This window comes from Musca vetustissima, unplaced genomic scaffold (assembly GCF_032173495.1).
Source record: "Musca vetustissima isolate MV318-11 ecotype Yass unplaced genomic scaffold, APGP_CSIRO_Mvet_v1 utg9860, whole genome shotgun sequence".
Lineage (NCBI taxonomy): Eukaryota > Metazoa > Arthropoda > Insecta > Diptera > Muscidae > Musca > Musca vetustissima.
This window is the reverse complement of record NW_026888490.1, coordinates 54941-72192: the sequence shown is the minus strand read 5'-3', so window position 1 is coordinate 72192 and position 17252 is coordinate 54941. Positions and strand designations below refer to the sequence as shown.

Sequence of the window (17252 nt, the reverse complement as noted above, 5' to 3'; positions counted from 1 at the left end):
AAATATATAAATATATTCCATTTTTTTATTTTGTAAATTATTGAAACTAAGTTAACGAACAATTGTATAATTTTGTAATAACATACGCATATATAATAATGATCGTATACCTTTCGAAGATTTCATTGACTAAGTTGACCCAAAAATGTAAGCATTCATAATTATAATAAATAAAACACAACAGCCAAGTACAAGTTCATAGTCCTAAACAATAACAAACACTCTATAGAATGAGGAGAATGATCAGTTTTTATAATGTACATATTTGCTGTCAGTATGCATAGTTATCCATGTATTCCAAGATCCACACACAATTTCCACATCGTCGATACAATTTTCGATTTTAAGTATACGTGTGAATTTGTCTATGTACATTCTGTTGTTTTTCAAGCCCAACTGTCCATATGCATTCCAACCTACCGAAAAAACAGCTCCGCAATTCATTAGCACAATTGTATGTCTCGCACCGCCTGTAACTTTTATTGGAATGCAAGGTTCTGTCTTTTGTTCACAGCAGTTTAAGTCTGTTAATTCGATCAATTGTGGTACCATGTATATAGACGGTTCTTTAATGGTATCGTTTTTATAAATTCTTAAACCAAGTTGTCCATTAGAATTGAATCCCCACGTGTAAAGATCCCCGAATGTGGAAATGGCTGCACTATGCCATCCGGACGCTGTTATACAAATTATCTATAATGTAATAAAGAGTAAAAAAAAAAAATAATATATGTAAATAAGTTTTTGGAGATGTTAGCACTTTAATGTCTGAATTGATAAACAAGAATATTTGATCCCGAAAAAGACAATTCTTAATTTATCGAAAATAATTTTTTTTTGGCACAATACACAATACTTCTATGATTGGAATTCTTTCTTCAAAAAACGTTTACCAATCGTACTTTGGTATTCCGGAATCTTTCAAAATAGGTCCATATTTAAAAATATCCTTAATATTTGGTCTATATGTTTTCGTTGCAATTCTCACTCTAAATTCAAAGAATTTTTTGAGTTGTTCCATGAATATTGATTTTAACTATATTCCAAACTAGTCCCAAACCCAGTATTACCCATAGTACACTTTCGCGGTCACGGAGGCAAAATAAAACTATAAATGAAATAAAAGCCGCAAAACAGCATTGCTAATAATGGGAGAACTCCGCGAATTGTGTAAAAAATGACAAATGTTTACTTACTTTGCAACTTCAATAAATAAGTACAATTAAAGAAAAAAATCTTCGACTTTGGTTTACCTTTTCCGGAAATGCCCTTATGTAAATTATTACAATGAAGGAAAAATACAGATATAGCTTATGGTTTGTTAAGTCAGAATAAATACAATACAAATGCAACAAATTGTCCTACTTTTTGCAAATATTTTTTTTATTTTATAAAAAACACGAATAATTAGTCTACCAAAGTTTAGTTGGGGGCATAATTAAGGCATTAAATTATCCCAGAAAAACTCAGAAATGTATTCCCTACTTTTACCACTTTTTAAAAGGCATTGTACCATGGGTATGTCTATTACTGTATAATATTTTGTTCTCTGGTATTTAGTTTTAATACGAAAAAATAATTACAATTAATGAAGGTATTTCAAAAATAAACAGGATAATCCCCCAAAACGATGTTCTATAGACACGTAACAGACGACTTATTTTGTTGCAGCCTACCTTGATTCCAGCCATTGCTTCTAAGAGGATGGGTTTTATTTTAACGCCTATGGAATCCAATCCCAATTGGCCCCTTCTGAAAAACAAATATTTGTCTTTGCTTTATAGTTTTCAATGGCAAATATACATGTATATCTATATGGATACTTACAAACCATTGCCCCAGGTATAAATATCTCCGTTATGTGTTAACAAGAGGGCATGTTCAAAACCACATACCAACTGTTTTGTTCTAACATGTTTAGGAAAACGATGTACTTCAGTAGTTCCGGTAAATACTTCATTAGACATACCTATGGCTACCATAATAGTATTTCCACACGCTATGTTTTCTATTTTTAAAACCGAATTGGACGAAGACGTTGCAGAACTCCCAAAGATGGACAGTCTTTTCGGTTTGTGACTTTCATTTATTTGGAACTTGATTTCCTCCAAATTATCATCTAGACATTGTACATTGTATTTGAATACCGTTCCGGTATTCAGCAAAAGTAGGCAGTATCTATCACAACATGCTAAAGTTTTGATTGTGTTGTCGACCGTTATATTTTTTATGTTTTTCGTTTGACAGTTGATGAAACCCCATATTTGCATTGAACATCCATTGATGGCTGCCACATAACTCCATGAAGATGTAAGGCACCGAATACTTCCTTCGAGTGCAATTTCTGTGCAAAGATTACAATACTAACTCGAGGCGTAAACAAATTTTGTAACTTACTTTTCATATATCGTATTAAACGTTCGTTTTCTAATATATCCAACTGGCCGAAATGATTAGAACCACAAGCCAGCCATTGTTTTCCGCTGTGCTTTATGTCAGCCGTTGCTAGGTGATCTCCATTGTAATTACATGCAAGTTTGCCACTGCCACCCTCCATTCAGTTAACTTGTCACGCCACGTCGGTGTCAGTGTGTATTAGACCTCATAAGTGTATCGTTGTACAATTTTTATTTCTATTGTTTTCGCGACATTGATTGTTCCAAAATCATTGTGAATATTTGCAAAACGATTTGCAGTTAAAATGGTATGGATTTGGAAGTAAAAAGTAATAAATTATTATGTATTTTTTTAATATTGTGGTGTGTAATTCGAAAACAAAAGAAGTTACCATGGCAACAAATTCATACTTTTACTTACCCACAATCAGATGTTATCTTCCCACAGTAATCAAAAAAGATGTTGTCTTTCGGTATTGCATATATGTGGCCCAATAAATATTGTATTCATAGGCTCAGAAATATATTACTTGGAACAAAAGTGCATTTTAAAGGTGTCACTGTTGTTTTCGTATTTTGCCTATATTTTAATAGGTATGCGTAGGGACAAGGGTTGGAAAATGAAAAAGTATCGAAATTGTATTTGTCTTCATTTCTTAATAAAGTCACCCAGCATTTCAAAACGCGATAATAAGGTGATGATAGGTGTGCCTGGTTACTTTTCCAGCAACATTTATTCAGTAAGTTCTAGTTCAGAGAGTAAGCCTTCCTTACTCTCTTTTGCGATAATACTGAAAAAAGAAAACAGACAACATTTAGTACGATTTAGCAATTAAACAGCTGATTCAAGAAAACATTTGATTTGCGCCAAAATAAACAACAAACAAAGGACGAACACAATTATTTGTATTGCATTTAATATTAAAAATAAAATGAATAATAAAAGAAAAATTGATCTGGTTGTTCCCCGGGAACATTTAAGCTACCTGCATCAATACATTGCCCTCTATCTGGAACATGGCTAAAAATATATAAGAAATTAGTTTTTAATTTAATGAAAGTTTGCATTACTTAGGAATTTTCTTCCATTTTCTGTAATTAACTTTGAATTGAACTTTGCAAATTAAAAAAAATGTTTTAAATAATTTTTGTGTTTGGTCAGAAAACAGCTGATCAGAAAATGGCTGAGTTGCAAAATCTTACTGAATAAAATTCTTTCAGTAAACTGCAGCAACTTTGTTGTTGTTCAACTGTCAAACTTGCTCTCTCACTTGACTCTCTTTTACTGGATTATTGTGTAAACAGACAACATTTAGTAACATTTGGTAACAATTGTTACAAATTATCGAGTTAACAGACAGAGCTGATGTATCAAAACAAAAACATTTGTTCAAGATCTATTAATAAGGTCACCAAGATAGCAATCGAAATCGAAAAACAGCTGTTTTTCCTCAAGTCTAATGTCAAAAATGTCTACTTTGTTTACGTTTTCATAATGGAAGTCAATTCACAATAATGGATTTTGACAGCAAACTTGAGAGGTATCGATAATCAGCTGGTCTCCCTTGGTGACCTTATTTATAGGCCATGCATTTGTTTTTGTCCCGACCAAGGTCTATTAATAAGGTCACCCAGGGAGACCAGCTGGATAACAGCTGCCTCTCAAGTTTGCTGCCAAAATCCATTATTGTGAATTAACTACCATCATGAAAATGTAAACAAAGTTCATTTTTTGACATTAGACTTGAGAAAAAACAGTTGACTTTCGTGAGCTGGGTGAAATTATTTATTAGATCTTGGTTGCGTCTGTTTACTGTTCATTCCTTTACTTAATAATTGATACAAATTTGTACAAAATTTTGTTCGATAATCCAAAAGTCCAATAAAAGAGAGTGAATTGAGAGAACAGACTTAACAGTTGTGATACAGCTGATATTTAATCAGCTGTTTTGTTATGTTTTGTAAAAAACAAAATTTTTCTCAGGCAAATTGATTGTTTTGTGAATTTTATTTTGGTTTTGTATCATTAAACAGTACAATGGATAAAGAAACCGCATTTTTCTAATAAAATGCTGCTTTTTTGTTTGCGACATATTGTTTGTAGTTTTTAAATCAGCTGTGGCGATACAATCTTTTTACTGGTTGTTGTTCGTTTATTTTTTTGCTATTTTCTCTCTTGAGAATGAAAAATTCGTATTTACTCTCTGCAAATTCTTACTGAGTAAATGTTACTGGGAAAGTAAACGAATGAACCTATTGTTACCAAATGTTACTGTTTACTCCAAAATCCAGTAAAAGTGAGAACATAATAAATGTTATTAGGAATATTTTTCTAGTAACATTTATTTTGCACAGTTCGATGTATTTCAATCAGTAGTTAATTTCAAATTTGAACATTCTACACAATTTTTGCAAATAGAAGAATAAAAGCGACTTACTCTCTAAAATAGAACTTACTGAGTAAATTTTACTGGAAAGGTAAACAAGACACAGCTGATGTTACTGCAAAATATGTACTGGGAAAAATTTCCCAGTAAGAATTTGTAAATACTCAGTAACACAACTGTCAAATTTTGTCTCTCTTTTGCTGGACTTTTGCGTAAACGAACAACATTCAGTAACAATTTGTTCAAATTATTGGGTAAGCGAACATACAAAACAATTTGTTAAACACTACGACTTTCGTTGTGCTCTGGTACGGTAACACTAAAATATTTCTTAATGTTTGTGTAGCGAAACTTCGTAGTGATCTTCCTAGAGGTACATATCAACCTGCCATTCCACTTCGGGCTACAACCCACCGGATATTTTAGTAATACTTTGACACTATTTTGTTCAATACATGCCTGTCTCGCCGGAGATCGACTCACAGAATATGTCTTTTTTCCCAAATTTTATTTGGACGCTAATTAGCACTATCTGCACAGGAAATTACTTCAAATGCCAAAACATATTGAAAGAAATGAGTGTTCGCAAAATTCATTCATTCATTTTCGTTTATTTATTCATTTTCGAAAGCTCAATTTGTACCAACAATTTATGTATATTTTCCAGGGTCTGTTGTCATTACTTAGAAAGCTGAGACCAAATCCTGAGAAAGAAGCCAGAATATTATTGCTGGGCTTAGACAACGCGGGGAAAACGACTATATTAAAACAGTTGGCTAACGAAGAAATTACAACGGTAAGCTCAATTGATTAGTAATTGTATGTGTTTATTTGACTAGTATTCATCCTTTTCAGGTTACGCCGACTGCTGGTTTTAACATTAAATCCGTATCTGCAGATGGTTTCAAATTAAATGTATGGGATATTGGAGGCCAGTGGAAAATTCGACCTTACTGGAAGAACTACTTTGCGAATACCGATGTTTTGGTAAAAAATAATATAAGCTATAAATTAATTATGGCCAAAGTTATATCTTTTATCAATATACCTTTGTCCGCGATTTGTGTAATACTTTTTCTAAAACCCGTTATTCCTTATTCGTTTTAACTGCGTTCTCTGGGGGTTATTTCGTTGTTTGAAAAACAACGGTTTATAGCACTAGCGAAAAGAAATATATATCTGGTTTATCTCTCATGTATATGGAATAGAAAATTCACATTTGTTTTAAAATTGAATGTATATAAAAAATTTTTAAAATATAAGAATATTATTGCAGTTGGTGACTTCAACACAAACTTGTTCAATACTTCATTGTCATCTATTTTCCGTCTTTGTTGTTCGAGGTTATGTCTCTCTATTCATCATAACTCTAGACCCACTCATTTTGATGTCGCGCACGGTTCATCTTCCCTAATAGATTTTATGATTGTGAGTCCTAATTTAAACATCCTTTCATCTGGCCAGATGCAGTGTCCTGTAATGTCGCATCATGCTCTCATATTTTCTTCATTTCACATAAATTTTGAGAAATCAGAACAGTTTGTATTTTTTCACGGTTACACTAATATTGAGTGGGATAGGTTATTGGCTTATCTATCGGGTTATGGTTTTTCTACATTTTATGCTACTTGTGATGTTAACGTTAAGTGTGATGTACTTTCTAGTCTAATGATTTACACAAATTTGTTCCGATTGTTAAAAGGAGACTACCCTTAAAGGTGGATATCTGGATGGATTGCAATGAGATACGTTTTTTTAGATCATTGAGAGACTTGTCATCAAGCATATCGGCAGAATCGTTGTGATAGACTCTGGAAAGTGTATACTAAGTATAGGAAAAGGGCAAATCTATTATTCGTAAGAAGAAAAGAAGGCATTATATGAAGCAGTTTAGTGGTATGGATACATGCGGACTATGGAAGGTACTTAGGGAGTCTGCATGTGTTGGTGATGATAGTATGTTTTACGATGGTAACATAGATGAGCTGAATATTTTTTCTCTGATAATGTTCATTCTATTGTTTATAATAATGTTGATTTCAATTTGTTTTCTGAAACGGATAATTCATTTGCTTTTGGATGTGTAAACGTTGAAGATGTTGTTCTGGCACTTAAAAAAATAAAGTCGAGGGCTGTTGGTGTGGATAACATATCATTGAAATTTTTGAATGCTATTTTCCCTTATGTTTCTGAAATCGTTTTGGATTTGATGAATAGTATTCTTACAACATCTGTTTTTCCGTTGGCATGGAAAAAAGCACGGGTTGTCCCAATACCTAAGACATCATCGGTACTTTCTCCCAACGATTTAAGACATATTTCAATTTTACCTGTTCTGTCGAAGGTGTGTGAACATTTGATGAAGAAGCAGATTTTGTTACAAATTCAGAATGATTTATTTTATAACCAGCATGCATTCCGTAGTGGTCATAATACCACATCATTATTGCTACATGTTACTGATATGGTTAGATGTAATGCTAATATAGGGAGGATGTCCTTCTTAGTTTGCTTGGATTTGACCAAGGCTTTTAACTCTATATCTTATTCAATAATGATTAATAAGCTGCATACACAATTCAATTTTTCAAAGTCTGCATGTCGTTTGGTACTTTCATACTTGACAGATAGGTCTCAGTTTGTTGAAATCAATGGTGCAAGATCTAAAATTGTTTCTTTGAAATCTGGTGTCCCACAGGGATCTGTCCTTGGGCCCCCGATATTTATTTTATATCTAAATGATCTTTCTCAGTTTTAGACTCCGATATCTGTACTCCATTCTTTTTTGCGGATGACATATTTATTTTTTTTTTTGCATATTAACCACAAGTTTATGGTACACTACGTAAAATTTATTCTTGTAGTGTGTACTTTCCACGTTGGGTTAAAATAAGGTTAGCACATGATCTATTGATGCCAAATATACGGTATGACTTAGAAATTATTTCAGGAACTCGATCTTGTAATATGCAGAGACTGAAGAGGTTAGTAAACACCATAGTTCTTTTTGTTTTCAACCTGGGTTGATGGCATCACATTTCTGAACATACTCAGCAATTTTTGGGAGTTCCATTTATGTCTTATGTGGACAGATGTAACTTGCAGTTTTTTTACAATATGGCCAAAAGGGGAATTCCTTATTCCTTTCGACAGTCTTTTACCTTTTCTCGGTCAACGAGAAACCCAAATTTGGTTATTCCGAGGATATCTTGTTCTATATTTGAGAGATCATTTTAGGTTCGTGTTGCCAGGAGTTGAAAAATAAATCGTAGAAAAATAAATGATTACTTCTTAAACACTTGATATATACTTATACTCTCATATCTATATATGCTATTTTATTTGAAATTAATGTGATTTTGCACTATGTTATTGCTAATTTGGACTTTTTTATTTTGTTTCAATATTTATATATTTTTTGGTTGGGGAAACAAAACAGTATTACGTAATTATAATGAAATTTTTATGATATTTGAAAATGTTTAATTATATGAATGGAAATTTATTTTAGGCGTACATTTTTAGAATGTAACATATTTAGTTTGGCCTTATAAGGCTTTATTGTTACATAATGAAATAATAAATAAAAAATAGAGGAAAGTAAGTTAAGTTGCCCACTTAATTCCACATATCTTTGCTTCCATTCGATTCTAATTAGAATATAAAACAAACAAAAATTGGGATAAAATATCAAATAATAAATTTTGTTCATTTAATGAATGGATTAATTTCTGTAAGTAATTTTTGTGGAATCAACGTCGTTAACTGTCCATCAGAATATGGCTTTAGTTCCACTTTCTCACTTTGGGTTTCACTTTTCGATGTGGATTCCATGGGTTTCATTCAATTCAATTAAATTTTTTAATGTACGTATGTATGTTTAATTTTTTTTTATATTTGTGATACAAATTATTTAGATAAAAACACAACTCATTTTTATATATAATAATTTTCCATTCCATTCCTACTGGAGTAGTCATAATCCAATTAATCAAATTTTTTAATCATAACCTATAATAATAAACAAAAACTTTTTTTTTTGTAATTTGATCGGTATAATATTCTTTAGTAGTTCAATATCCCTCCCTTTTACATTTAAGCCGCTTAATACGATAAAATTTATATTTAATTGTCAAATGTAGCTTACAGCCTTAAGGTCGAAAGACTGGGCACTATGAAATATATAAATAAATAAAATAAATAAAAGGTGACACAGGAGCCAAATTCATGCCCAAGTTTTCCTTTAATATAAAATTTTCATTGCGAATTAACCAAAAAAGAAATATGAAAACTTTTTCACGTTTTAATTTCTTTTAAGATTTATGTAATAGACTGTACTGATCGGGAACGATTGGGTGAAACGGGAAACGAACTCTTCGAAATATTAATGGACAATCGATTAAAGCAGGTGCCTCTCTTAGTATTTGCCAACAAACAAGATTTACCAAATGCAATGACATCATCTGAAGTGGCGGAGGCAATTGGTTTGGTACGTTTGGAAGAGCGCACATGGCAAATTAAGGCATGTTCAGCTGTGGAGGGGACGGGAATCAAAGTATGTAGAATTTACATTTTGATGTAATGTTTATATTTTAACTGTTTGGTTTATGCATTTTACTACTTTTACAGGAAGGAATGGACTGGGTATGCAAACACATGAAGAAATGATGAGTCACTGTGATAATGTTTGTATTTTATGAACTCTTGCTACCCTCCCCCCTTTTCAAAGGCATATACAATTTGCAATATGATGTGTATACTTGATAACTACAATTAATACTAAATCAATACAATTTATAACACACAAAACACAAATATGCACCTATGAAGATATTGATTTTTTTATTTCTCAATAAATATAAAAAATAGTCTTAGAAGTTTTTTGTTTTCCCATATGAACTGCCTGATAGATTTTGATATGTGTTCCCCGTGAGGGTCCCTTTCGGGCGCATCGCCCGGGTGACGTTCGCCATATTAAGTTGTGACAATTATCGTAAGTATAAGTAATCTGCTCCTGGACATTGAAAATGCATTTAATAGCGTAAACATTTGGTTATTTTGTCCTGTCCTTTTGGAGCCTACGTCTACTAACCCACTCACATGCGGGAATAAAAATAAGCTGGGTAAGGAAATTCTTTGCACAGGCCTGCACTAATAGACAGACAAAACTTTATCAGCTTTTTTCTAGATATTCGCTGGGCAGATATCTTGCTTTGGATTTTTTTTTCGCTTTCACATTCTCGCCTTATTCTGAATGAATAGAAAAAGCAAAAAATGCGAATTTTCAAAAATGGTGGTTGAAAAAAATGTTCGTGTTGCTATATTGTAATTTAAGTTGTAATGTGTGTTTCCCCATTGTAATTTATTTTGTAATATTTTTCAATGTTTTATTTATTAATTGTTTTTATTAAAAACTTTTACGTTTTTATTGTTTTTTAAACATAATAAAGATTATTATTTCACTACATAATTGTGTGCCTTTTTCGTAGTTCATGTATTGTTGTTTATGATATAATTAAGTGATATACTGTTAATTTTAAGCTTTTGGAGTAGTCCATGTAAAGAAGTTTTTGGAATCGCTCATGGCCCTTTGGGCTAGGTTCTTGTTTATGAAATAAATTGAATTGAATTTATTTAATTTCGATATTTTATCTCCCCAATGGCATTTTATTTGTTGTTTTTGAGTTAAAAATATGCATACAACCATTTATAATATTCACAATCGTCAAAGAATAAGTATTGTGTACATATTTTTCATAAAAATATTTATTTGTTATATTTTTGTAGTCAGCTCGCTTTAAATTTATTAGCGAAAAATTTCGCACAAAATTTCATCACATTCTCCCACTCCCTGTAATCCAGAATAACTAGTTTTTCCCAAAGCGGATTTTTTTTATAGAGGACATTAAAGGGTTTTATGGTTAGGACAAAGAAATTGCATTTATGATTGAATTTACTTAAGATGCATGCTTATACCATTAATAAATATTTAAATGAGTTGTAAACGTTTCTTTTAATAACATGAGGTTCATGGAAATTGTCCCAACAACAGTTTTTGAATAAACCTTATATTTTTTATGATATCAATACAAAGTAAGCTAGTTTTGCAAGAATAAAAAATGGTATCACAAATATACCACAAACCCTACTAAAAATATTTCTTTACAATTGTAAACACATACATAAACCACAGTTAATTTAAATTTCATTTATTTTTTTTAGTCATATGAGATAATACTATTTACATTTAAACCTTACAATGTTCACAGTAAAATCGTGTAAAATTAAATTAGTTTTATAGCTTAAAGTATCGAAGAATTAATAATAACCTATTGCAAATTGAGATTATGACAGAAAACTTGAATTCCAATTGTCATGTTTTCGTTTAACTGGGACAACGATGCACTTACAACGAACCAAATGCTATCTTAAATTAATGCTATCTTAAATTAAAAAATAAAAAATTAACGCGTGTTCTATCTGCGAGTCTGTAACTAGAGCGTACAATACATGCATAGATAAATATAGTACCACGACTTTGTTCTGTTAATTGGCATTTCTCTACTATCAGAGTCAGTTGAAGGAATTATAGTTCGTTGTGTATGTATTCAGTAGTCACCCTAGCTTCACCTTCGTGAAAACCGCTACAATCAACAGGATATTTGACCTAGAAAATAATTTGAAAGAAATGTGTTAGAAATTAATGTTCAGGTGGAAAAGACAACCAGTTATACAATAAAGAATATGTGTTTGTATGTGGATATGAAGAGAAAAAAGAGCTAATAATTGCTGCAAATATGTCTATAAATGGTAACAGAACTGTTTGTTGGTTTGTTCTAATTATTATTTCACACATACACACAACATATCACTAAAGTTGTTTGCACTCACCTCACAGTTCGATGCCGATGTAATGACACTAAACAATGTCCAGAATGGAGTTCCTGTTTCTGTACTAATGAAGAACGCAGCACCCATACTGCCAACTTTAACAATTTTCGGACTGACGCCAGATATTAGACCTCTTGATTCTTCAGCAGAATATTGTTCGGCATCATTTAATTGACACAAAACATAACGATCACATTGCGGCTGCTTGGTAATGTAGCGGTACGCACGATGAACTTTTAGAACTGGTTCAATAACCTACATCATGGAAAAAAATAATTTTATTAAATTGTTAGCATTAGAGGCTTTGTATAGTATATTTTGAGATTAACGACTTTTTTGTCCTTCTGTTAATTTACCTCCAAGTTAATGGTGTCTGTCAGTTTGTCACTAATTTCGGTGGCATTAAATTGCAAAAGTCCTCGGGCCTGTCCGAGCTGCAGCAAATCCTTTGCGTATCCAACTGCGGGTTTAACATACTGCCGCGAATCGATTTTGACATTCAAATGATGTTTGGCAACGTGATCCAATAAATTGGATATAGTTTCACTTGGTCGATTTGGATCGAAGAACGTGCTCTTAGGATAGCCTTGAGATTTGAGGAATCCATTGAACATGAATTGTGCTGTTTGGAAATACCTGCAAAAATGTGAATGTAATAAGAATTGATTTGTTACATGTTAAGTGAAAATTAAAAAAATGTTTATGCAGCAAATTATGAAATCTACGATTTGTATAGTGATTATCTTACATGTGGGTATTATTTTTCTTACTGATATAAAGATGTGCGTTTTTATCTATATCCAGTTATACATTTTGTATCCTGAAGAACTCAAAGTTTTCTTGGTAACCAGAATATTTTCATATAATGATTCTTCACAGCGGATTCTGATATGGTCGGTATTATAATAAATGAAATCCAAACTTTTTATTTAAGATGTCTGTATGAAATGTTCCCTAAAGACTATTTAAAAACTCTGAAAATTAACGAAACTATAACAAAAGGTTAACTGAGGAAACTGTAAGTCTGAACAATTGATATCGAAAAAAAATAGTAAAAATTAATAGATTCTTGCAGAATGCTACAAACAATTTGTTTAGTTAAAATGATTCAAATAATTTATCGAATAATTAAAGATTCAAATAAAGTTTTTAGTCATAGAATTTTTAAGTTAAGTTCATAGGCTCGTACTTTAGGATTTGTTAAAAGTCCGTATTACCTAACTGCGTAAGGACCTTATATTCGTGTTTATAAATAAAAAAACTGGAAATTGGACATCCCAAAATCGATTAGGGAATACAACTAAATGTTTGTTTCATCTATAACTGTGCAATTTCTTCCAGAAGAATTCTGCAATAAATGGATTTTATTTCAATTAAATTTGAATTTTGTTAGGGTCATTTGTACAAAACAATGTCCTCGTACATAGAGAATTTTTTCTTTTTTAATCAGATAAACTTTTTGTCGATATCTGTTAAATTTTTGAAATAATTTTCGACAATCGGTTAATAATCATGAATCATAGATTCATTCGTATTTGGGTAATACCGAGTTCAACAAACCTTACAGTTGTGAAGAGTTGGTATTCTTACAAAATTCTAAATAATAAATAATATAAGTTTGTTCAAATTTATTTGAGTTAATACGCAAAAAAGACTGTCCAATACATTTTTGGAAACCGGTTTTCTAAAAAATATTAACACAAAATGAAATGGTTCCGCTATCACTTAATTTTCTTAAATATGCTAATATTTTAAAAGTGAAACTTAAAAGCGAAAATAAAAATACACAAAACTACTCGAAAAAGTGGGAGAATAGAAAAGGGAAATCTATATACAAACTATCTTCCTCATCCATGTTGAGAATAAATGGTATCAAATATTCTTGAGAAATTTTTAATTTGATAAAAAAAGAAAAACTTTTGTATAAAGCAATACAAAGAATCAAGTTGATGTTAATTTCTGATTGACCCTATTTCCACTTGAAATTTGTTTACAAAAACTTTCTTGTGACCAGTCCAAAACCACTCAATACACAACGTCGGCAGATCACAACACATAGGCTCCAAATAAGTCGCACACATCCAAAACCAATTCTATGTAGAAATACCATTCCCGTCCATGGACTATCTAACGCAGAGTTGATTTCCAAGAATGTATGGTGGAGAGAAGATCGGTGCTCGTTAACAGGTTCATCACGACTTCATGTAAACAAATAGTTATATACATTTATTTCTGTGTACACCGAAAGTTTTGGTATATACGTATGTACGCTACAAACATGTTTGAATGTGTCGCTATTATAACTGTAACGTACTCGTACACGCAACTATACGGTTAGATTCAAACCGTTTGTATGGATCAGCTGGACTGAAACAACTTGTCACTGATCTACCCACAGTTGTGCGTTTATACGAATCGAGTCACCTTTGTATGAGATTCAATTCTCACCAGTTATGTATTTTGTTTTTGGCTGTACTGTTAACTGAATGTGGAATAAAAAGTAGGTCATGAAATTTCTTCTTCAGCGACAAGAGGAGAATGCCAGATTTCACCAAGCATAAATATATGGAATTAAGTGGAACTTTATGATAAAAAAACAGAATTGTTTAAATGTTTGTTTTTGAAATAAATGTATAATTAGTCGGTCGTCAAGCAAATTTCACTTTTAACAATTAGTAATATCGTTTGGGCAATTAATTAACCCAGATAACGACAAGAATTTTCTTTACGAAATAAAATAATCAATTTGAGTATATTGGTTATGATAAAACAATAAATATCTTCAAACTAAATATTTTATTTTGAAGATATTAACTCATTTAACGCCACTGTCCTTTAAAAAGAACAAACAAATAATTGTTGGATATTCTTCTATAAACGTTGTAAATTTATAATCAGATATTTCACTAGCGTTGACTGGTTAAAAGTGAAATATACCTTAAAATCGAAAATTAGATTAAAAAGAAAATAAAAACGTTTACCAAAAAAAGGATTGTTTTCTTACACTGACGAGGCATCTTAATTTATTATAGTAGGTTCTGAGACACCCAGCCTTTGCCGAATACAACTTGGATTGGTCGAGAGAAGGAAACCAATTGTGAAAAATTACTGAACTCACTCTATGACCATTACTTAGATTTTCAATCATCAATTGTGTCTATCGATATATCTCATATCCTCGTATCATTTCTATGTACTACTATATCCGTGATAAACTTATTTCTTTGAAGCTCGAATTTTCTCGGTCATACAGTTTTCTGTGCATAGAATTTATTTAAATGTGCTAAATACGATATGAAAAAAATATACAATCCAAAAATATGAACAAATATCATACAATCCGATCCGAGAACGATTGAAATAAGTTGTGCTGTATACACAAATTGTTAATGTAGATATAGAGTCAATGATTAGATCTTAACATATATAATCAAAAAATATTTATTTACTCATCGCGTATTCTATAAGCACCAAACAATTTTATTTGCTTGTGGTCCATAAAAGTTAAAAATGCTGGTATCAAAACCAAACATCTAATAATTTTTGCTATTTTTTTTTTCGATATTAAGTCACAATTTAGATTAGGCAAGTTTACTTGCGGCAAGTCTTTGACTGTAGGAGAGAAGGGCAAGGGGAATAGAAATGGAAAAAAATTGCTCGTACCGACAATTTTCTGGCAATTCGTTTTGTGTATTTCGTATTTGTTGACATTTTATATTTATTTAAATGTGAAAAAACTATTGACATCAAATGAAAAAAGAAATATTTTCGAAACCGAATTGCCTTGTATAGACGCATGAAGCATGTTCAAAAGGGAACGATAATAATTGCCGCAAGTAAACTCGCCTAATATAAATCAGGACTAATTGTGATTTAATAAAGAATTGTACATTATTGTTATAAAAACTGTATTTATATTAGAACTTTTTACCGGGTTATCCTCCACCATAACAAATTATTTGACTTATGTAATGAAACTGACAATTTATGTCTACTGAATTTGCTAAGCCCAGTACAATATAAATGTTCTACAGTATTAATTAATTTTATATAATTGTACTTACTTTAAGTAGACTTCAGGATTAGCCAAATAACTTGCCCAATCGGCCAAATACAATGTTGCCGACTTAATCCAACGTCTGCGGAATGATTGATTATTAAGCGACTCAAATAATTTGTCATAATCCACTTTGCCGTCACGTCCCTTGAACCCCTATCAGAAATAATTAAAATTTTGAAATACTGGTACTTAAAATAAGACGCGTCCAACAACATACCTTCAAGATTTTGTTTACACCAGATTTTTCATACAATGCATCAGCCAATTCCGAGTTTGAGAAATGATCCCACAGGACGTGTAGGTGTTCAAGGAATGGTGGCAAAACCCAGGCATGGTCTTTATGTTTCTCCTGTGTATGTTGGCCTTCGGGGCCGGCGAATGAACTGACAGCTTGCATCACTAGCGGCAATAAACTCATAAACCCATTTTCTTCCTGTTGGCCATTTGAAGATTTTCCATCTGCCGCTCGTTTTTGTTGATGATGATGAGAGCTTCGCTGGAAGGGCTGTTCATTATTCTGACCCATAAATGCAGAAGCAATTTGAAAAATTGAACCTAAATCGATTCCTGGTTCACTACTTTCTCGTTTTTGATGTTGATGGTTATCGACACCATCATCGTCTTCGGCATCATCGCCCTGTGTGAACATTTCAATGACGTTGCCGATTATTGATGGGTCAAATCCGCCACTACTGCGTCCATTGTTATTTCCAGCATTGGCCAAAAGACTTCCTAGGCCAGATAAAATTTGCATTGCACCAGATCCAGCACCTTTGCCTTGACCTCCACCGTTGTTGGCCTGCATGAAGGAGCCGATTAACGAAGCCACACCGGCCAATGCGGCACCGCCCCCACCACCACCTCCTCGAGCACCGTTATTTTGATTGTTCATGGCCTCTTGAATAAACATCGAGGCCATGTCAAACAGAGGATTTGAATCTTCCTCCGCAGCCGAAGAACGGCTGGGTCGCTGTGTAGTATGTCCAAAGGACAAATTGAAGCACAGCAGTGCCAATAGCAATATTGCCTTTTTCATCAACATTTTTCAACACGCAAGAAACTTTCACAATCACTCAGTCCCGATTATAACGTTACGCTTTTTAATTTTGCACTCTGTTTCGGTAAGCAAAGTCTGTTACTCAAATCAATGTTTTAGTTCACTCTGTCGACGAGCACCGCTTTGAAAAGCGATCGACTACTGCCTTCAACTAAATTCCTATTACCAACGTGCACGCCCGACGAAGCCTCCGCCTGCAATGAAGATGTTTTTCCTTCTGATCAGTACCCAGCAATACTCACAACAATTCGAGTTCAAGCCTCGAAATGAGTTCTTGGCTTCTTTACCTGAACATCGAATTTGTGTCAAGACGACTTCGTTCTGCTATGTACACATATGTATGTACGTTTTGTTAGGTCTTTCTTTTTTCTTTGTCTCACAAGTAAGTCAAACATGTTGTGTGGTTATTTTCGGTTGCAATGAGTCGGGTACGGTTGCAAACGAACAATGTTCGTGTACGC

At 32.4% G+C, this 17252-nt stretch overlaps 3 protein-coding genes across 3 annotated transcripts; 1 reads left to right on the top strand and 2 right to left on the bottom strand.

Annotated features, from left to right (window-relative positions):
• Window positions 1-243: 243 nt before the first annotated feature.
• Window positions 244-2557, bottom strand: LOC133336349 (E3 ISG15--protein ligase Herc6). The gene is made up of 4 exons (XM_061544642.1): window positions 2398-2557; window positions 1828-2344; window positions 1677-1752; window positions 244-693 (listed from the first exon to the last, which is right to left on the bottom strand). Exons 1-4 carry the CDS (start codon window positions 2555-2557, stop codon window positions 244-246), a joined length of 1203 nt encoding a protein of 400 aa, XP_061400626.1.
• Window positions 2558-5435: 2878 nt separating this feature from the next.
• LOC133336348 (ADP-ribosylation factor-like protein 3) lies at window positions 5436-9451 on the top strand. Its single transcript, XM_061544641.1, has 4 exons — window positions 5436-5579; window positions 5639-5770; window positions 9102-9338; window positions 9413-9451. Exons 1-4 carry the CDS (start codon window positions 5436-5438, stop codon window positions 9449-9451), a joined length of 552 nt encoding a protein of 183 aa, XP_061400625.1.
• Window positions 9452-11302: 1851 nt separating this feature from the next.
• On the bottom strand, window positions 11303-16776 carry LOC133336354 (uncharacterized). Its single transcript, XM_061544647.1, has 5 exons — window positions 15952-16776; window positions 15739-15887; window positions 12031-12310; window positions 11675-11929; window positions 11303-11450 (listed from the first exon to the last, which is right to left on the bottom strand). Exons 1-5 carry the CDS (start codon window positions 16774-16776, stop codon window positions 11370-11372), a joined length of 1590 nt encoding a protein of 529 aa, XP_061400631.1. The 3' UTR covers window positions 11303-11369.
• Between the last annotated feature and the right edge of the window lie 476 nt (window positions 16777-17252).

Bases quoted from the DNA above. Each gene is read 5' to 3' on its own strand.
- LOC133336349 (XM_061544642.1), bottom strand. From the start codon at position 2,557: ATGGAGGGTGGCAGTGGCAAACTTGCATGTAATTACAATGGAGATCAC. The intron at 2,345-2,397 runs GTAAGTTACAAA...ATCTTTGCACAG, and splicing joins TTTAATACGATATATGAAAA to AAATTGCACTCGAAGGAAGT. The intron at 1,753-1,827 runs GTAAGTATCCAT...TTTGTTTTTCAG, and splicing joins TATACCTGGGGCAATGGTTT to AAGGGGCCAATTGGGATTGG.
- LOC133336348 (XM_061544641.1), top strand. From the start codon at position 5,436: ATGTATATTTTCCAGGGTCTGTTGTCATTACTTAGAAAGCTGAGACCA. The intron at 5,580-5,638 runs GTAAGCTCAATT...CATCCTTTTCAG, and splicing joins CTAACGAAGAAATTACAACG to GTTACGCCGACTGCTGGTTT. The intron at 5,771-9,101 runs GTAAAAAATAAT...ATTTCTTTTAAG, and splicing joins TTGCGAATACCGATGTTTTG to ATTTATGTAATAGACTGTAC.
- LOC133336354 (XM_061544647.1), bottom strand. From the start codon at position 16,776: ATGTTGATGAAAAAGGCAATATTGCTATTGGCACTGCTGTGCTTCAAT. The intron at 12,311-15,738 runs GTAAGTACAATT...ACATTTTTGCAG, and splicing joins AATCCTGAAGTCTACTTAAA to GTATTTCCAAACAGCACAAT. The intron at 11,451-11,674 runs GTGAGTGCAAAC...ATTATTTTCTAG, and splicing joins CATCGGCATCGAACTGTGAG to GTCAAATATCCTGTTGATTG.